Source organism: Pan troglodytes, chromosome 1 (genome assembly GCF_028858775.2).
Source record: "Pan troglodytes isolate AG18354 chromosome 1, NHGRI_mPanTro3-v2.0_pri, whole genome shotgun sequence".
Lineage (NCBI taxonomy): Eukaryota > Metazoa > Chordata > Mammalia > Primates > Hominidae > Pan > Pan troglodytes.
The window spans coordinates 180,284,092-180,306,445 of NC_072398.2; the positions used below are offsets into that span (position 1 = coordinate 180,284,092).

Here is a 22,354-nt window from a genome sequence, read left to right on the forward strand (position 1 = left end):
GATTGCCCCTCCCCAGGAAGGAATATATTCTTTCTCTATATATTCTCATGGTTTGCTTCCTTCACCTTTTAAGTTTTTGCTCAAATGTCACATTCTCCAAGTGGGACCCACCTTGATCGCCCTGTTTAAAATTGCTAAGCTCCCCAACCCCACATTCTTTATCCCCCCTTCCCTGCTTTATTTTTAGTCAAAAAATTGTCACCTTCAACATTCAACTATATAGGGTTACTTATTTATTCCTACTCAAATGTAAGCTCCCTAAGATCAGAGAATTTTATTTTAGGCTGTTCTGTTCAATGCTATATTCTCAGTGGCTAGAGTAGTCCTGGTACAGAGTAGGTGGCTCAAAAAATATCTGTTGAATAAATGCATTTCCTGGCTTATGATGTAAAGGTATACAATGTATTTCTTAATGTGTATTGGTTTCAAGAAACATTTGAAATACTTCAGCAAGTTTTTAGCTTCAGGTTAGGAGTTTGAAATGTATGTGAATTTTCTGGCAAAGAAATTTGGTGAATGAAATTTTCTGTGCTTATCAAGATAGTAGGTCATATGTAGTACAATAGTAATTTATTCATTTCAAAGAGTGAGAGCTTTAACAAAAAAGATATCTGGAGTAAAAGATATATAGGTAACACTAGAGACCTCATCCAAGTTACCTAACCTCTCAGGCTATATAGCTTCCCATCTATAAAATCGTTGGCTTGAGGTGCTCTCAGTGATCTTTTCAAGGTCTAATGATCTCTGAAAACCTACATTGCCAATTTTTGCCATGATGACCCTGAAACGAAGTATATATTAGTTGCAAGGATATACTTCTTCAGTGAAAAAGTAATTGAGTCCCAACTGTGTTCTTATCTGTTTGTATTGCTTCATGAGCTAAAGAGTTTATATATTAACATTCAGGTTTATGCTAGTTTATTTTATATATGTGTATGTGTGTATACACATATATACACACATACACATACACTCACATATGTATACACATACACATAAACACACATATATGTATATGTATGTACGTGTACACATGTACACACGTATATGCATGTATGTGTACACAAGTACATATGTATATGTATGCACATGTACACATGCACATATATAGACACACATATATATGTATGCATATACATATATAAAATAAACTAGCATAAACCTGAATGTTGTATACATACAATATATATAGGTATACAACCATATTTCCCATATATATGTATATATTATATATATGGGCAATAAGGTTACTTGGATTCAGTAGTTCTTTTGCATTACCCTATTTAGGAAATTATCAAAAGATGAAAAAAATCAAACTACAAAATTAACAATTTTTCAAGAATTACAGGAAAAATCAATAATGAATAATCAACATCAACATTCATTTTTTGCTGTATTTTTTCTTTTTCAGACGGTCCTAAAATCGCTACACTTGCCAAAAAACAACAGTCTTTATGTCCTTACACCAGATTTGCCACCACCTTCATCATCTAGTCATGCTGGGTAAGTTGTTTATATTTCCTGGGAACATGAAATGAAAAGCTCAGTTGTTAAAATTGCTTTAAGTTGTATGTAAACCTCAAAATTAAATCAAATACAAGTCTTGTTGAAACTTGACCTTACCAACTACTATGAAGTATATCAGGTTTGAAACAATTTGTTCTGGATAGTTTGTTTTAATGGTATAGTCCTCTTATACCACTTTAAAGTCTTTAGCATAACTCCAGTATAATTTTTAAAAATTGTCAAAATGGTACTTCTCTGACTGAAGGGAAACGATCCAAGTTGGAAGGAAGAGAAAGTATAAATGGAGTTCCAATCTCTCTCATTGCTAAAGAAAGCATACCTTTGAGGAAAATTCATTGAGCTCTGCAGAGTAAAGCTTGAAAAACACTGATATAATTTTTTTTTTTTTTTTTTTTTGAGACGGAGTTTCACTCTTGTTGCCCAGACTGAGGTGCAATGGTACGATCTTGGCTCACCGCAACCTCTGCCTCCTGGATTCAAGCGATTCCCCTCCCTCAGCCTCCTGAGTAGCTGGGATTATAGGCATGTGCCACCATGCCCAGCTAATTTTGCATTTTTAGTAGAGATGGGGTTTCTCCATGTTGGTCGGGCTGGTCTTGAACTCCTGACCTTAGGTGATCTGCCCACCTCGGCCTCCCAAAGTGCTGGGATTACAGGCATGAGCCACTGTGCCTGGCGATATAAATTTTTTATTAAGATTTTCTCTCTGGAATAGAGGGTCTCATTGTTTTTTCAGTTTTCACAGTGGAACTCAATACATTTATACAATGATCACATGATTTTAATTTTTAATTATACATCACGTTTTTTATTGTTTAATGAAGCAAACTGACCTATAGTGGATGATTATGCTAGTGATAATAATTTTTATGAGGAATCTTTTCATACAGTATTATTCCAGAACTATGTTTAAGTTATTTTTAGATTTTCTGTTGTTGATACAAATTTTTCTCTTTTAAATACAACAACTTGGTGATTTTTTTGTGGTAGGGAGACTTGTATCCCTAAATTTTGAACATTGTCAAGCTTTCCCCCTACCACTTACCAAATGTCTTGATTTTTAGGTAGATAGTAGCAAAAATAAAATTAAATTTGGCTTCACTGAAGTAGAAATCACTGAACTGAAAAAGTTAAATCTTGTGTAGTTGTGTTGGATGGTCTGTTAATAGTTTGTTTTGAGTTAAGAATTTAAAGAGTTCTTGGATTGCTCTTTATTTTCTATGTTTAGACCGTATGTTAATGGGAAGTGGAATTTGCACACAGTTACAAAATTACAAACTACAAACTTATGGTCCATGTGTTTATAATAATGTTGATGTGAACCTCAGATGAGATTAAGTTAAATAGTTATAGGTGTGGTTCTGTATCTAGTCATGTAGAACATTATTTTGTAGGTTAGTTAACAAAGTGTAATCACTGTCATAAAATAGGTAATCCACATAATTAAAAGCAGACAGGAGATGTCATTGTTTATAATCTGTTGCTTTCCAGTAGCGTGATTAAATGGATTTATCAAAATGTCTACCTGGGCTAATGGAAACGTTCTTCATTGCCATGTAGCTGATCTTAGTTTGATTGCCAGTCACTCACTCCCTAGGCAAGCAGGAGTCTACAGTGCTGCTGAAATGCAGTGTTTATTGGAGAATGAGTACTTTATCTAGCATTAAAATATACTTCTCTAGTTGGCTTTGTGGATTTTTACCAAGTTATAATGATTCTTTTTTTGTATTGGAAGAATAAGAGAGAAAAGTTCAAAGGTGAACAAAAAACATAGTGGGAGGAGGGACAAATGGAGACTCCTGCTAATGTAAAAGTCATGTTAATGTACTTTTTATTAACACATAACTTAAAAGCCAGGGTTTACTTCTTTTAGTATGTTTATTCAATGTATCTTTCTATAAAACTAGAGATTTTTAAAATAGCATATATATTGAAAGCTGATTTTGTGGGAGACAATTTAAAAAACAAAACAAAATCCATGCAGAACCTTAAAAACTGATGGTAATAATTATTTTTAAGTTGTGAGTTTTATTTTGTGACTCATCAAATAAAAATATTTTGACATCTTTTTTTTTTCTTTCTTTCTTTTTTTGGAGACGGAGTTTCGCTCTTGTTGCCCAGGCTGGAGTACAATGGCATGATCTCAGCTCTCTGCAACCTCCGCCTCCTGGGTTCAAGCAATTCTCCTGTCTCAGCCTCCTGAGTAGCTGGGATTACAGGTGCCCACCACTACGCCTGGCTAATTTTTGGTATTTTTAGTAGAGATGGGGTTTCACCATGTTGGACAGGGGTCTCAAACCCCTGAACTCAGGTGATCCTCCCACCTCGGCCTCCCAAAGTGCTGGGATTACAGGCGTGAGCCACTGTGCCCGGCCACTTTACATCTTAACTATATAATAAAATCAAACAAACAATATCCTAGTAAGTTATATAGCATATCATATTATCAAAAATGGTAGACAGATAAACTTGCTTTGTACTAGACTTCATAATGAATCAAACTGATTTGCTTTTGCAGAATTTTGTTACAATTGATGGATTCTTAGAAATCTTATTTGTAATTTGTAACCTAATTTATAATCTAAAAAGGAGAAAAAAGATAATTATGATTCTAAGTGTTATATTTGGGAATTGGCAAATGAATATAACAACTGTGTAATTGGTAGAGTAAAATGGGAAGGTTTATGTATATATTCTTGCATTGGCGTATATTACCTCACTTATAATTCTTAAGAATTTGCATGAAATTTCAGTGTGTGAATTCACTCTTAGTTACAGTATATTATTAATCATTTAATATAATGTAGATATAAAATAACATGTTGGCCGGGCACCGTAGCTTATGCCTATAACCCCAGCACTTTGGGAGGCTGAGGTGGGAGGATCACTTGACAATAGGAGTTTGAGACCAGCCTGGAGAACATAGCGAGACTGTATCTCTACCAACAATTTTTATGAAATAGCCGGGTGTTGTGGCACATACCTGTAGTCCTAGCTGCTCAGGAGGCTGAGGCAGGAGAATTGCTCGAGCCCAAGAGTTCGAGGTTACAGTGAGCTGAGATCATGCCACTGTACTTTAGCCTGGGCAGCAGAGCAAGACCCTGTCTCTAAATAAAATAAATAAAATAAAATAGTTATTAAATTGTTCACTGACAAACCGTCTCACTCTTAAGTTTTGTTAAAGAAGTATACATACAGAAAACTGTATCTCAAACCATGTCCTGTTAAAAAACAAGAAAACAAAAAAACTTCTTAACTTGATTTTACTGCCACTAGGGGGTGCCTGGTAATTGAGTCTTTGTATTAATATAATTTCTTTCTAGGGGAAGAAATGGTATAAACTAAGAGCAGCAAAATTACCATATGAGTGCCTATAATTGTAAACTGAATGTTTTTAAAGTAAATTATGTGTTTCAGGAAACAGAATTTCAAGCTTTCTGAGAATCGAAGAGCAAACTCTTAATCATAATCTTTATAACAGTTGAAAAGCATTTTAAGCCCTTTTAAAAAAGGAATCAGATTTCACTAATTAATTGAAAGGGTGAAGCAGTACTCCAGTGGCCTCTGTGATACAACTATAAATTCTATTATAAATCACAGTAAAATTAGGAAGGAGAAAACAAACTGTTAATTATACTGTTTCATATTATTACAGGAAAGATTCAGTTCATCAATGACTTATTGATTACTTAATAAAAACAAGCTGTGTCCTCAGGTAGCCTGTAACCTATTTATTAAGATGATTAGGCCTTTTCTTAAGTTATTCCTGTATAGAAAATATTCTTAGATACCAACTCATTCCTGGTGTTCTTTTTGATTGCTTCACCCAGATTCCTTCCTAAACTCTTCATTTCTTCACCTGCTCTAAATGTTGGTATTCTGGAGAGTTCTCTTCTCAGCAGTCTTTCTTATGGTACCTTCTCCCTGATATCTACCCTCAACTCTTCAATTTCTAAATATGTATAGATAACTTACAAATCTCTATTTAGCAACTCACATGTCCCAGTTGCCTGTGGAGTTTTTCATTTGTGTGTGTCCTGTCTGTAATTCAAAATCATGTGTCTCTGTACTACTACATGTGTTTTTCTTTTTTTTTTTTTTTGAGATGGAGTCTCGCTCTATCGCCCAGGCTGGAGTGCAGTGGCGTGATCTCGGCTCAATGCAAGCTCCGCCCCCTGGGTTCACGCCATTCTCCTGCCTCAGCCTCCCGAGTAGCTGGGAATACAGGCGCCCGCCAATACGCCCGGCTAATTTTTTGTATATTTAGTAGAGACGGGGTTTCACCATGTTAGCCAGGATGGTCTCAATCTCCTGACCTCGTGATCCACCCGCCTCGGCTTCCCAAAGTGCTGGAATTACAGGCTTGAGCCACCTTGGAGGGCCTACATGTGTTTTTCGTTTCAAATGTCCAACAGTAGAAAATACTGAAGTGTATTCTAACCAAGATGCTGATTATTAAAAAAGCCATTGGGTTGGGAATATAAGTAATTAATAACTTTGTTAAAATCATTTTTGGTAGAATGGTGAGAATGAGAACTCGATTATAGTAGATTTTCATGGATAAACAAGAAATGAAGAAATGATTACTGTTATTTTCAGAAAACTTGATGGTGAAGGAAGGAGAAGTTGAGGGAGAAGTCAAGGTAAGATACTAGAGAAGTATTGGAAGCACAAGGAGTAAGAGACAGCAAGTAGGAAAAATGTAAACAAGTGAAACCAAAATAGAAAATGTGGCCAAAGACTGAGTGCGGTGGCTCACGCCTGTATTCCCAACACTTTGAGAGGCCGAGGTGAGTGGATTGCTTGAGGTCAAGAGTTTGAGACCAGGCTGGCCAATATGGTGAAACCCCATCTCTACTAAAAATACAAAAATTATCTGGGTGTGGTGGTGCACGCCTGTAACCCGAGCTACTCGGGAGGCTGAGGCAGGAGAATTGCTTGAACCCTGGAGGTGGAAGTTGCAGTGAGTTGAGATTGCAACACTGCACTCAAGCCTGGGCAGCAGAGTGGGTATGGAACTGTTTTAGTTTGCTAGGGCTGCTATAACAAAGTACCATAGACTGGGTAGCTTAAACAATAGGCATTTATTTCTCCTTGTTCTTGAGTTTGGAAATCTCCAAGATGAAGGTTCCAGTAGAGTCAGTTCCTGTTGAAAGCTCTCTTCCTGGTTTACAAGCCCAACTTCCTGCCATGTCCTCATATGGCAGAGAGAGAGAGAAGAGAGAGAGAACTCTGGTTTCCCTTCATCTTTTTATAAGGACATCAATCCCATCAGATTAGGACCCAGCCCTTATGACCTCCTTTAACCTGAATTATATCCTGAAGACGCTGTCTCCAAATACAGTCACAGTGGGTGTTAGAGAGTCAACATATAAATTCTAGGGGGACACACTTCAGTTCATAGCAGAGAGATACGGGTGGAGCCCAGGGATTAAGTGTTGAAATGACATTAGGTAACAGGTTTAGAGACAGTAGGAAAGGTGTAATAATAGAAGATTGGAGACAGATGGAGAACATTTCTGGGATCTAGATTTCAGTACTGTTACAGTAATGGTTGATGACAGATTCCAAATTATAGATAACATCAAAATAGAAAATAGGTAATAGTTATGAGAATAAGGATGTTAAGGAAGTATGAAGCTAAACTGTTTGATAAGTGACAGTGACACAGTAATTAACATTTATGAAGCCAGGTTTTTTGGCAAGCCTGTTATATATGTTATCTTATTAGGTCATCATAATAAATCACAAGTAGATACGATTACCTGTTTTGCAGATAGAGAAACTGAGTTGGGGTAGAGGTGAGGTGACGACACAGAGATAGTGGTTATTGGGAACTACAGTTGAAGAAGGCTAGAAATACTGATTAACTTTAGTCTGTATTTTAAAAACATAAATCTAAATATAAGTGTTATAAATGAAGAGAATAAACACTAAAAAAAAAAAAAAGAAGTAAATAACCTGCATACATCTAGAAGAAAAAAAGGAATGAGGAACTCAGTCAGTACATCAGCAAACAGCAATTTGAAACTGAAACAGAAACACAGGAAAACAAGTATAATAGAAAACAGAAAATATGATGGCAAAACGAAAAATAAAATTTATCAGAATTCTCCATGAACAAGAAAGTACTAAACTCTCCTATTAAAGACAGAAACTCTCAAATAGAATTTACAAAAATAGCCATACGTTGTTTACCAAAGAGACATCTTTTAAAGAAATGACAGAGAAAATAAAGGAAAAGAAAGTGACCCCAGGGAAATATTAACTGTAAGAATATACTATAGTAATAATATTTGTATCACATAAAATTGAATTTAAGGCAAATAGCATTGAAAGACAATTTGCCAAGAAGATATGACAATTGCAGGCTTGTATGCACAAGTCTACAAAATTGGACAGAATTACAAGAAGTTATAGACCAACTCCACATTGAACACAAAATCTTTCAGAAAATAATGTATTTAAGGCCGGGCGTGGTGTCTCACGCCTATAATCCCAGCACTTTGGGAGGCCAAGGCGGGCAGATCATGAGGTCAGGAGATTGAGACCATCCTGGCTAACATGGTGAAACCCCGTCTCTACTAAAAAATATAAAAAATTAGCCGGGCGTGGTGGCGGGCGCCTGTAGTCCCAGCTACTCGGGAGGCTGAGATGGGAGAATGGCGTGAACCTGGGAGGCAGAGGTTGCAGTGAGCTGAGATCGGGCCATTGCACTCCAGCCTGGGCGACAGAGCCAGACTCTGTCTCAAAAAAAAAAAAAAAAAAAAAAAAATAATAATGTATTTAGCAATACATCTTTGTCAGCTATAGAAGATTTTAATAACCCCGTAAAGCACTCATGGAATACTTAGAAAACTGACCATGTGGTAGAACACAAAGCCAGTATCAAAGAATCACTATCATATTGACTGCATTGTCTGGTCATTATGCAATAAAATTAGAAGTAAAGTAATAATAAAAACATATATCCCAAATCCCCCATGCATTTGGATCCTACAGATAATTTACTTCAAAACAATTTATGGGTAAAAATGAAGTCATAATAGCAAACATCAGATACTTAGAAGTGAACATAAATGAGATTGCTAGGTACTAAAACTGTGGATACAGCCAAAATGATACTTAGAAATTTGTAGTCTTAAGTCCACCAATTAGAAGACAAGTGTTTTGAGGCCGGGCGCGGTGGCTCATGCCTGTAATCCCAGCACTTTGGGATGCCAAGGCGGGCGGATCACGAGGTCAGGAGATCGAGACCATCCTGGCTGACATAGTGAAACCCCGTCTCTACTAAAAATACAAAAATTAGCCAGGTGTGGTGGCAGGTGCCTGTAGTCCCAGCTACTGGGGAGGCTGAGGCAGGAGAATGGCGTGAACCCGGGAGGCAGAGCTTGCAGTAAGCCAAGACTGCACCACTGCACTCCAGCCTGGGGACAGAGCGAGACTCCATCTCAAAAAAAAAAAAAAAAAAAAGAGAAAATATAAAACAGAAAGACACGTGTTTTGAGAGCCCCCAGCTAAATTGGACTTCTAGTACTTCAGCAGTTAGCTACCTTACCTTAACAGAAAATCAAGGGGAACTGGACAGGAGTGTTTATAGTGTGCCTTTCATGGGATGCTTCTTTCACATGGTGGACAGCCTAAAGCCTAGTTGTCCAACCTGTGACCAGAGGGTCCCTCACACAGGAAACTTGTTTATACTGGTAGATGTCTTTGTGGCTCTTGTCTAGCTCGTGTCCAATTTTTGCCTGCGTGACCATCACTCTGGCTCTAGGAGCCTGACCTTTTGTTCTCTCCAGTATCTCTGGGAAAGCCCAGCTTGGGGCAGTTCCTAGTTCTTCAGATGGAAGGTGCAAATTCAATATAACACAATAGGAAGCAAGTTCAGAGATATTTTTACTTTCAGTTCCTAGGCAAGAAGGACATGAGTTGGGAGGGTAGTCCTCTGTCCCTGTGTCATGTGAAGCAGGAATGAAGAGTTGGGCAGAGAGAGAGTGAAAAGCGTGTAGCAACTAGCAATATATATAAGGGAAGTTCAAGAGCAAATACCTGAATGGTCCTGATAAAGGAAGCTGCAAGAAAATGTGGAGCCTAGTCTGTTAGGCAGGAGGGATGCCTCTAAGTTCTTATTTCTGACCACTGGCCTGAGCCATTTGGGTATAATATAGAACTGGAAACTCTGTCAAGAGTAGCGGAGCCCTGCTTCTGGCATGAGAAAATTAAATGTTCAAAATGAATGTGGAAGCAACATAAAATTAAAGAATTGACTACAATAAGAAAGATAGAAAATAATTGAATTGTGTGTTTAACTTAAGAAAATAGAATAATAACCGCAGAGTAAGTGCACTGAAAATAGAAAGAAAGATTAAAGAGCAGAAATTAATGACAGAGGCAAGCAACAAGAATAAGAACTATTTACTTGAAAAGTCAAGCCAGGAAAAAATGAGAGTAAGCATAAACAAAATACTAGGTATGAAAAAAAGGGACTTAAAACTACAGATTAAGAAGAGATTTTTAAAGTAATAAGATAATTATTAAATAATACTAAGCAAATAATAAATTAATAAATTATTTCAAAATAATGAAATATCCATGTCTTTATGCTAATAAAATCCAAAATTTAGGTGAAATGGAAAATTTTATATAAAACATGAAGTACTAAAATGAGTACAAAAAGAGATTACCTGAAAAAATGATAATTATTAAATAAACTGAATTAGTTGTCAAAAATTCCACATGCTGCTCCAACCCCCTTCACCCTCCAGAGGATTTTTCATAAATTTTCATGGAACAGATTATCACAATCTGTTTTTTTTATTTTGGAGAAGAAGTCTCTCTCTGTCACCAGGCTGGAGTGCAATGGCTCAATCTGGGCTCACTGCAACCTCTGCCTCCTGGGTTCAAGCAACTCTCCTGCGTCAGCCTCCTGAGTAGCTGGGACTACAGGCACATGCCACCACGCCCAGCTAGTTTTTGTATTTTTAGTAGAGATGAGGTTTCACCATGTTGGCCAGGATGGTCTCAATCTCTTGACTTCGTGATCCACCTGCCTCAGCCTCCCAAAGTGCTGGGATTACAGGTGTGAGCCACCACACCTGGCCTATCCCAATCTTACATAAACAGTTCTGTGAGATAGCTTTGGTGCAGTGGCTCACACCTGTAATCCCAGCACTTTGGGAGGCCAACGCAGGCGGATCACCTGAGATTGGGAGTTTGAGACCAGCCTAGCCAACATGGTGAAACCCTGTCTCTACTAAAAGTACAGTAATTAGCCAGGTATGGTGGCACATGCCTGTAATCGCAGCTACTCAGGAGGCTGAGGCATGAGAATTGCTTGAACCCAGGAGGCAGAGGTTGCACTGAGCTAGGATTGCTGCTTATTTTATGATGTTCATATAATCTTGATACCAAAATCAGAAAAAGAAAATAAAAGAAAAAACACGGGTACATTTCACTTGTGACCATAGATAATAAAAATGAGTAGATAGGCCGGGCGTGGTGGCTCACACCTGTAATCCCAACGCTTTGGGAGGCCGAGGCAGGTGGATCACCTGAGGTCGGGAGTTTGAGACCAACCTGGTCAAAATGGAGAAACCCCATCTTTACTAAAAATACAAAATAAGCCTGGTATGGTGGCGCATGCCTGTTATCCCAGCTATTTGGGAGGCTGAGGCAGGAGAATCACTTGAACCCGGGAGGCGCAGGGTGCAGTGAGCCGAGATTGTGCCATTGCACTTCAGCCTGGGCAACAATAGCGAAACTCTGCCTCAAAAAAAAAAAAAATATATATATATATATATATAGATAGATAGATAGATAGATAGATAGATAGATAAAGTTTTCTTTGGCTTCTCTCAGCGTTACTATTTAATGACGAGTTTTTTTCCCTGTATCTATTCTACTATCTTCAAACAGCATCTTCCCCCAAGTTCAGATTGTCTCACTAAGATGTAAATGAACTAGTCCTCTCCATAAAACTACAGCTTGATTATAGCTACCCTGCTCAAAACTCTCCACTAGTTTTCTTTTTCTTTTCTTTTCTTTTTTTTTTTTTTTGAGACGGAGTCTGGCTCTGTCGCCCAGGCTAGAGTGCAGTGGCGCAATCTCGGCTCACTCCAACCTCCGCTTCCTGGGTTCAAGCGATTTTCCTGCCTCAGCCTCCCAAGTAGCTGGGATTACAGGTATGTGCCACCATGCCTGGCTATTTTTTGTATTTTTAGTAGAGGCAGGGTTTCACTACTTTGGCTAGGCTGGTCTCAAACTTCTGACCTCAGGTGATCCACTTGCCTCAGCCTCCCAAAGTGCTGGAATTGCAGGCATGAGCCACTGTGCCTGGCCCTCTCCACTAGCTTTCTATTACACTTCTAATAAAAATCCAAGTTCCTTACTGGGACCTATAAAAGACTTACATAATCTTATCCCTGACTTTCTCTCTAACTTCGTCTTTTATCGCTGTCCCTCTGGCTCATAGCTCACCAGCCATACTGTTCCTCTTTAAACCTTCTAAGTGTGCTTAAACCTTAGAGCATTTATACTTTGCTATTCTCCTGCCAGTAATAATACTACCAGGTAACAACTTGGCTCATTTCTTCACTTTATTTAGGCCTCTACTCAAATATCACACCCTCAGAGAGGCTTTTCTTGATGCCCCTATCTAAAACAGCCCCTCTGTTATACCCTCTCTCTATCTTGCTTTATCCCTACCGTGCATTATATTAGTGATATTAGTAATTGTATTAGTCAGAGTTCTATAGGGGAACAGAACTAATAGGATATATGTATATACGCAAGGGAGTTTATTAGGGAGAATTAACTCACACAATCACAAGCTAAAGTCCCATGATAGGCCATCTGCAAGTTGAGAAGCAAGGAAGCAGTGGAGGGGATCAGTCCGAGTCCCAAAACCTTAAAAGTAGGGAAACTGACAGTGCAGCCTTCAGTCTGTGGCCAAAGGTCCGAGAGCCCCTGGCAAACCACTAGTGTAAGTCCAAGAGTCCAAAAGCTGAAGAACTTGGAGTCTGAACTTGGAGCTGAAGAACTTGGAGTCGGCCTGCTTTATTCTAGCTGCACTGGCAGGTGATTAGACAATACCCACCCAGATTGAGGGTGGGTCTGCCTCTCCCAGTCCACTGACTCAAATGTTAATCTCCTTTGGCAACACCTTCACAGACACTTTCAGTCAAGGGAGCAATACTTTCAATCAAGTTGACACCCAATATTAACCATCACAGTAATTTATTTATATTCATATTTGTTGTCTGTTTCTCTCACCACAATGTAAAACTACAGAAAATCAGGGATTTTTTGTTGTTCACTGTTGTATCCCTACCACCCAAAAAAGTGTCGGAAACATAGTAGATACTTGGAAGTGTTTGTGGAACGAATATTGTAAAGTGACACATTTCTAAAGACATTTGCCTTAGCTTTGATTTCTTTTGATTGACCAGATATATATTGAGTATCATCCTACAATGTGTTAAGTCTTTGTTCTAGGTGCTAGGGATATAATGAACAAGACAGATAAGGTCCTGCTTTCATAGAGTTTACAGTATAATATGTATAGAGGTGTATCTGGTTTATAATAAAACTATGGAGAAGATAACAAGAAAAAATATCAGATGATAGTGAGTACTTTCCAGAAAGCTAAAATATGGTGACATGATAGTGAATAATTGAATGACTAGTGTGGGTTGTAAGGTCAATAAAGGCCTCACTGAAGATGGACTATTTAAGCTGAGACATTAAAAATGGAGGGGCCATCTAAGTGAAGGGCAGAGTGAAGAATATGGGGGTATGGCTAGTGCCAAAGCCCTAAGGCCATGTATAAATATAACTGGAGAAGGTTTGACATTTCTGGGCTTTGTATTGCTGATGATCACCTTGCTAGAAAAGGACTGAAGAAATGTCTTGATAATAAAAGACAGTCTTTGCAACTTGCTTTAGTCACGGTCTAGTAAGTGATGAAAATGTCTAGTTCCATTTTAATTATGTACATTTTCTTTTCTTTCTTTCTTTTTTGAGACAGAGTCTTGCTCTGTCACCCAGGTTGGAGTGCAGTGGCGTGATCTCAGCTCACTACAAGTTCCACCTCCCGGATTCACGCCATTCTCCTGCCTTAGCCTTCAGAGTAGCTGGGACTACAGGTGCCCGCCACCACACCCAGATAATTTTTTGTATTTTTAGTAGAGACTGGGTTTCACCGTGTTAGCCGGGATGGTCTCAATCTCCTGACCTTGTGATCCGCCCACCTCAGCCTCCCAAAGTGCTGGGATTACAGGCGTGAGCCGCCACGCCCAGCCATTTTTTGTATTTTTAATAGAGCTGGGGTTTCACCGTGTTAGCCAGGATGGTCTTGATCTCCTGACCTCGTGATCTGTCCGCCTCGGCCACTCAAAGTGCTGGGATTACAGGCATGAGCTACCGTGCCCAGCCTATTTTCTTCATTTTTATATAATAGCAAGGTGTGACAGAAAATAGGGTATCCATTGTTTGTAGTTGTCCCTTTTACAAGTAGTATTGAGTCTTGCTATTGGACTTTGATCTTTTTGTGCTGGACTTACGGTTCCAGTTATTTATTATTATTATTTTTTTGAGATTGAGTCTTGCTCTGTCACCCAGGCTAGAGTATAGTGGCACAGTCTCGGCTCTCTGCAACCTCCGCCTCCTGAGTTCAAGTGATTCTCCTGCCTCAGCCTCCCGAGTAGCTGGGATTACAGGCGCCCGCCACTGTGCCTGGCTAACTATTTTTGTATTTTTAGTAGAGACAGGGTTTCACCATCTTGGCCAGGCTGGTCTCGAACTCTTGACCTAGTGATCCACCTTCCTTGGCCTCCCAAAGTGCTGGGGTTACAGGCATGAGGCACTGCGCCTGGCCCCAGTTAATATTTTAATGGCTTCATATGAGGGTATTATTGAGTTCTAGTCCTGCAGTCAAGCATATCACTGTCTTCTGTGGCCTCTGGGTTGTGAAGTTGCATTTAACTGTGGCTTTGAATTAGTGCTGTTTGTTCAAGCAGGAGTAAATTCAGGGTACTAAATGGGACTCCTGTGATAGTTGAGTAAACTAGTGGTGTTAAAATATATGGCTTTTTGGCCAGGTGTGGTGGCTCACGCCTATAATCCCAGCACTTTAGGAGGCGGAGGAGGGTGGATCATTTGAGGTCAGGAGTTCAAGACCAGCCTGGACAACATGGCGAAACCCCTTCTTTACTAAAAATACAAAAATTAGCTGGGCATGGTGGCACACACCTGTAATCCCAGCTACTCGTATAGCTGAGGCACGAGAATTGCTTGAACCTGGGAGGCGGAGGTTGCAGTGAGTCAAGATCACGCCACTGTACTCCATCCTGGGCAACAGAGCGAGACTCTGTCTCAAAAAAAAATTTTTTTTTAATGTCTTTTTGTTTTTGTCCTTGGAAAACCATTGGTGGGAAAGCAGATTACAGTAGCCATGAATTAAGCGAGAATAGAGTTCTTATATTTTCCAGTGGGTGCTGTGGAAGAAATTGAGGAGTAGTAAGTCAAGATAGCTGAGTTTTAGGTCCAGCTTGGCTTCAGAATCACTGTATGACTTAGGGAAGTCTGCACTGGGCCTCAGATCCTACCAAAAAATAGAGGCTCTTCTAGAGTTTTAGGTGTTCATAATGCCACTCATCCTTCCTTCCTTCTAAGGTTCTTAGCAGTAGATTAGACACATAGAAATCAGTAGCCAAATTGGAAAACAAAACTGCTTTAATGGCCGGGCAAGCACCTGATGGAGAGGATGTGGCCTAGACCTGAGTCCTAAATGGTGTCTTTTACCTCTTGCTCTAGATCTAAATCGAAATCTAAATTTAAATCTTGCTCTAGATCTAAATCTGAGAACCTTTATGCTCATGTGGTCTGTAGGAGTTATGATTGAGTCTTCAGAGCCTGATGGACTGATGCAGTAGACCTGCCTTACTAACCTAGTCAAATTTGGAAAGACAGCTTAGAGATCTCATGGTAAGCTTTGTCCAGAGTGCACCTACCACAATGGGTAAAAAAAATGGTAGAGAACTTAGTGAACTAGGGCACAGGAAGTGAAAGAGGAAACTGCTGGTCTTGTCCCTGCCTTCTGTGAAATCTAACGTGGTATGTATGACCTTGTAAGTAATTCTAATTGGCTCTATTTTTCCACTAAGAGAAACAAATCTAGAATGGAGGAAGGGGGAGTGGGAAAGCTACATATTTTCTCATTTAAACTCTACCCTTGTGGGGAGAATCATCATGGGCAGAAATTTTATCTTCCCTGTGAACAGAGGCAGAAGCCTGAGAAAAAGCAAAAGAAACACCTTCTCCCTGAAGTCTTTTCAGACTCTCTGTGTTTGTTATGCACTCCACTATACCCATTAAGTTTGGTACAATAAGCGAAAAATTCTGAAATACTCTTTATCTCTGCTTCTTATAACCATCCAGCAGCAGTGGTAATAGGTATCTACCTGTGCTCCTAGCCCTCGTCCTAGCAAAGAGGTGCATGCATCCACTGAGCAGGGGTGTGTGTGTGTGTGTGTGTGTGTGTGTGTGTGTGTGTGTGTGTGTGTGTGTGTGTATGTATATATATATATGGTTTTTTTTTTTTTTTTTTGAAAGACAGTCTTGCTCTGTCACACAGGCTGCAGCGTGGTGGCATTATCATAGCTCATTGTAACCTTGAACCACCCTGGGCTCAAGCAGTCGTCCTCCTGCCTTAGCCTCCCAAGTGGCTGGGACTAACTACAGGCATGTGCCATCATGCTTGGCTAATTTTTAAATTTTCTGTAGAGATGGGGTTTTGTGCTGGTGTGGTGGCTCACGCCTATAATCCCAGCACTTTGGGAGGCCAAGGCGGGTGGATCACCTGAGGTCAGGAGTTCGAGACCAGTCTGCCCAACATGGTGAAACCCCATCTCTACTAAAAATACAAAAATTAGCCAGGTGTGGTGGCAGGTGCCTGTAATCCCAGCTACTCAGGAGGCTGAGTCAGGAGAATAGCTTGAACCCGGGAGGTGGAGGTTGCACTGAGCCGAGATCAGGACATTACACTCCAGCTTGGGCAACCTGAGCGAAACTCCGTCTCAGAAAAAAAAGAAAAAAAAAGAGATGGGGTTTTGCTGTGTTGCCCAGGCTGGTCTTGAACTTCTGGCCTCAAGTGATTCTCCCATGTCACCCTCCCAAAGCACTGGGATTATAAGTGTGAGCCACTGCACCTGGTTGGAATGTGTATTGATATTCATACAGTGTGGCTTTTTCTTTTGGTAATTTCTCTCTGTCATCCTGTACTGAGGCCATTCTAGCCACTCTACTCTCCTCTCTCCCTGTTATCCCAACCATGAAAGATAACTGAGAAGCGTCATAGTAGAACTGTTGTGAGACTTAGTTATTGGAAGGACATGCTGAGGACGCTTTCAAATAGTTCTCATCCTACTTATTTTTTTTTTTTTTTGGAGACAGTCTTGCTCTGTTGCACAGGCTGGAGTGCAGTGGCACAGTCTCCACTCACTGCAACTTCTGCCTACCGGTTCAAGCAATTCTCCTGCATCAGCCTCCTGAGTAACTGGGACTGCAGGAGCATGCCACCACACCTGGCTCATTTTTGTATTTGTAGTAGAGATGAGATTTTGCCGTGTTGGCCAGGCTGGTCTCAAACTTCTGAACTCAGGTGGTCCACCCATCTTGGCCTCCCAAAGTGCTAGGATTACAAGCGTGAGCCACCACACCCGGCCCTCATCCTATTTCTGTTTCTCCACCACCTCATAATCTGCACGAATATTAATCCTTACATTTTTCTCTCTTGTCTATTTCCTACTATTTCAGTCTTTGGTGTCCTTCCTTAATACAAGATAAGTCACATCCATGAGAGCTCTGACTTAGAATTGAGAGGAAAGCTCTAGGATACCATCTTTGGAAGGAGCTAAATCAATCAGCCAATTCAGTCCTATTTTTGACTAGGAGAGGTACTGAAAGAGGAAGTAAAATGGTCGATTTACGCCTTAGCTTCTTCACTCAGAATGATCAGGATGATTTCTGCCTTATAGGATTTTAGAGAGGTCAGTATGTGATAAAATAAGATAGCATATATGAGCAGCGGGCCTTGCACAGTGCATGTGCTCAGTAACTTCTCTTTGCCAAGTCACAGAGCTAGTTAATGGATGAGCCAGGACTTAGATTTTATAGGGCTTTTTTTTTTTTTTTGAGACTGTCGCTCTCTGTCACCCAGGCTGGAGTGCAGTGGCGCGATCTCAGCTCACTGCAAGCTCTGCCGCCCAGGTTCATGCCATTCTCCTGCCTCAGCCTCCCCAGTAGCCGGGACTACAGGCGCCCGCCGCCACGCCTGGCTAATGTTTTTGTATTTTTAGTAGAGACCGGGTTTCACCATGTTAGCCAGGCTGGTCTCAATCTCCTGACCTCATGATCCACCCACCTTGGCCTCCCAAAGTGCTGGGATTACAGGCGTGAGCCACCGCGCCCGGCCTTATAGTGCTCTTAATTCCAAGTTATTCGTGTCTTTGAGCATTCTAGAGGTGAGTTTTTAACCAACTCACAGGTTGCTCAAAAGGTCAGAATCAATGTGGTCCTCAACATAAAGTCTCATTTCAATCTAGTTCATTTATGAAGTAAACTAGAAACAGTGCTTTTTGGCCCTTGTAGATGCTCAGTAAGTTGTTTAAGTGAACGGATGAAGCGATGATGCTCTTTCAGGAATAGATGAGCAATTGCCAGTGGGGGACTCCTGTGGCTAAGTATTTTTGTTTTCAAAGTAGAAAACAACAGTAGGTTTTTAACTTTTTAATATCTCCAAATAATTTGCTACAATTTCTTTTGAAATGATTTTTCTGTGAGTGTGACTTCTTCATGCTGGCTTTTTTAGTGATCAGTATTTGTGAGATTTTAGCAGTGCAGCAGAAAAGGAGACCTGGCCAGGCACAGTGGCTTCCTACTGTAATCTCAACACTTTGGGAGGCTAAGGTGGAAGGATTGCTTGAACCCAGGTGTTTGAGACCAGGCTGGGCAACATAGTGGAACCTCATCTCTACAAAAAAGTAAAAAATCAGCCAGGCATAGTGGCACATGCCTGTAGTCCTAGCTACTTGGGAGGCTGAGATGGAAGGATTGCTTGAGGCCAGGAGGTTGATGTTGTAATGAGCTGAGATTGTACCACTGACTCCAGCGTGGGTGACAGAGACCCTGTCTCCAAAACCAACAAACAAAAAATGATTTAATAAAAAGAAAATGAGACCTTAAAGTGGCCTGTAAATAAGTTTTTTGAAAACTTTATATATGTAAGTAAATGTCTGAATGATTCAGTTGTAATTTTTTTTTCCGGCCGGGCACGGTGGCTCACACCTGTAATTCCAGCACTTTGGGAGGCCGACGCAGGCGGATCCTGAGGTCAAGAGATCGAGACCATCCTGGCCAATATGGTGAAACCCCGTCTCTACTAAAAATACAAAAATTAGCTGGGCGTAGTGGTGCGTGCCTATAGTCCCAGCTACTCTGGAGGCTGAGGCAGGAGAATTGCTTGAACCTGGGAGGCGGAGGTTGCAGTGAGCAGAGATCGCTGGTGATAAGAGTGAGACTCGTCTCACTTATCTCCAGCCTGGTGGTGAGACTTATCTCCAGCGTGGTGATAAGAGTGAGACTCCTCTCAAAAAAAAAAAAAAAAAATTTCCCAAAGTGCTTTACGAAACAACTTTTTGTTATTTTCATGAATGATATTGTAGGGAAGCAATAAATGTTTTCCCTCCACCCTCTGGGGTCTTGGCTGGGGTACAAATTGCATTTACATAAAACAGATTAACAAGAGAAAAACATACTTAATTATATATGTACACATAGAAGCCCCACAAAATATGAGACTCGAAGAATGATCAAATGATTGAAACTTATATGGCATCCTGAGCTACAGAAAGGAATAGGAGCATGGGGCTTCTGGTGGATGGTATGATACAAGTTATGAGAGGGTAAGGAGAGGAAATGTATGGTGAATAAAGGTTGTCTTATTATACAAATAAAAGGTCTCTCAGGTAATAAAAATGGTCTCAGAGCAGCTCTCAGAAGAAGAGGTGATCATCTGTCTGGGTATGGTTTCAGCCTTCAGTCTCCTTTTCTGTAACATGAGTTAATTTTCCCTGTTGATAAGATTCCTAGGGTGGGGGTTCAGGACAGTTGAGTTCCTTTTGGAGGATCTGTCTTTAGGCAGATAAGGAGAGCTCATAGAAAGCCTGTGTTTGTGTCAGCTGTTCCCCAAGTGCCCTCAGTTCAAAGTAAGCAGCATACCAAAGTGTCATATTGTGGGGTTGGCATTTCCTGAACTCTGTCAATATTTATCCGTAAAAGTATTTTAAGTTACCAGTATTGTAATTAGAACAATGCATGATTTGATATATTATTCTTAAAGTAATTTCATTTCTCAAGAATAAATTGATACAATCAGTATTTCAAGTACATTGTGATTACCGTTCAACTTAAATTTAATTGTAGTGAACATCATTGTTAGATTTTTAAAAGTGAAATTTGAAAGTACTGGGCTGGTAAATGTTTTTTAATAAGGGGCCACTTAAAAGTGGCTCATTTTTTGGGAGGCCAAGGCACGCGGATCACCTGTCAGGAGTTTGAGACTAGCCTGGCCAACATGGCAAACCCCCGTCTCTACTAAAAATACAAAAATTAGCTGGGTGTGGTGGTGCATGCCTGTAATCCCAACTACTCGGGAGGCTGAGGTAAGACAATTGCTTCAACTCAGGAGGTGGAGATTGCAGTGAGTGAAGATTGCACCACTGCACTCCAGCCTGGGTGGCAGAACAAGACTCCTTCTCAAAGAAAAAAAAAAAAAAAAAGTGTGTTTAATTTTAAGAAGAGGACATTTCCCAAAAGTTATGCACTCTGGATGAAAGAAGAAACTTGTCCTCAATTAAAGCACTGATGGAAATCACAACACATCTAATTGGAGTGAGGTACCAAACCCATTTATACAGTTTACTGCCTATTGATAGTTCAGTGACTACTGAGATTAGCTTGTTAGCATCACACTTTGAAAAAGAACTGCGGGTATTCTCTATGGTTGATTTAATGGATAGTCAGAAACTTGGTCACTACTCTAGGAAACAAAAATTGATATGTCTATAAATATTTCTTTGCTTTTTTCAAATTTTGTCTAGATGGTTAGAATTGTGTTTTGACAGTTTTGCCATGTACTACTTGATGCATCACAATATATCACTATCATCACTAATTACCACATTTTGATTAATTTTACATACTTTGGTTAATACATTTTGATGTATCCAATATATCACTATATTGATTAAACAGTAATTATAGACCTGAGGCCACCTGAACTTTGAAATCATCATGAAAAATGTTATTAGAAATTATGTGAAACCAAATGTTTATTTATCTAGACATGTTTAATTGCCAGCAAAGAAAGCAATTAAAAGTAGCTGTAGAGTAAGAGGCCAACCTTCGTTAAACATGGTTTTAAGATTGTTACAGAACTTGTGGTGATGATAACATGGTGTCTTGGAGGATGTTAACAACTGTAGCAGAGTGTTAATTAAGAATGATGTAATCTGCAGCTCAGAATTATTAGTATATGTTAGTTTAGCTGGACAGGAGCAAAACCTAGTTTCAGTTGTGATGAGAGCTCAAATCATATTTATAGTGGAAAGATTAACATTTTATTTTTATGCTGTTCCTGAGACAATTTAAAAATCCTGAATGAAATACAATCTAATGTAAACATCAAGGCCCTAGCTCATTTACATATGTGCCAGATTTTCAAACTGATTGCTATTTGAACCTAATCTGTCATTGCTAGCTGCATTAGCTACAACAAACATTACATTTACATATTGATTTCTTATTTTGTTTTAGTGTAAATAATCCATAATTATGGTAAATTTGGTCTTTTGTTGACAAGAACTCATATGACTCTGTAAGTTTAGAATGGAAATTTAAATTGCCATGTGTCACGCTTTTTAATTTAAAATCTTGATGTAGCTAAAGAGATAAAAATAATATTGTAGATCACAAAGTATTCCTGAAGAGACAAAAGAGAGAAAAAATGTTAGGGCATTTGGAAAGATATAAATGATAAAGTATTAATGAAAAATTCAATACCACATTTTAAAATTATTACATTTTTATAATTAAAAAAATCACAGTAATCTCAAATAAAGTCTTTGTTCTTGCTTCACTATCAGGCCATATTTAGAAAATAAAATCTAGTGAAGATGAACCTTATAAGCCAATTTTAAATTGTTATTTTTGTTTAAAATATACAGTGCAAGAAAAGAAATAACATATGCACATAACAGGAATGAAATGAGATTTCAATCACTGTATTGATGTTAGTACTTTATTCGTCTTAACTGCACACATAGCACTGATTTGAGAAGTATAATTTCACTGCTGAGAGCTCATATGTGTCAGTGGACATATAATGTTATTTGCTCTACTTGATGCAGCAAGTCCATGGTTCCCATTTACACTGATTAAAAGTGGATTGTGGCCGGGCACGGTGCCTCATGCCTGTAATCCCAACACTTTGGGAGGCTGAGGCAGGCGGATCACGAGGTCAGGAGTTGAGTCCAGCCTGGTCAACATGGTGAAACTCTGTCTCTACTAAAAATACAAAAATTAGCTGAGCGTGGTAATCCCAGCTACTCGGGTGCCTGTAATCCCAGGTACTCGGGAGGCTGAGGCAGGAGAATCGCTTGAACTCGGGAGGCGGAGGTTGCAGTGAGTCGAGACCACACCATTGCACTCCAGCCTGGGTGACAGAGCGAGACTCCGTCTCAATAAATAAATAAATAAATAAATGATTGTA

At 39.5% G+C, this 22,354-nt stretch overlaps 1 protein-coding gene across 4 annotated transcripts in view; it reads left to right on the forward strand.

Moving 5' to 3' along the window:
- FAF1 (Fas associated factor 1) overlaps positions 1-22,354 on the forward strand; it is a 520,728-nt gene that overhangs the window by 221,599 nt on the left and 276,775 nt on the right. For all 4 annotated transcript variants that reach the window (XM_001137725.6, XM_054666796.2, XM_063780489.1 and 1 more), the window contains one exon: positions 1,412-1,503. In XM_001137725.6, coding sequence (XP_001137725.1) covers positions 1,412-1,503 — 92 coding nt within the window. The remainder of the gene's footprint in view (positions 1-1,411; positions 1,504-22,354) is intronic.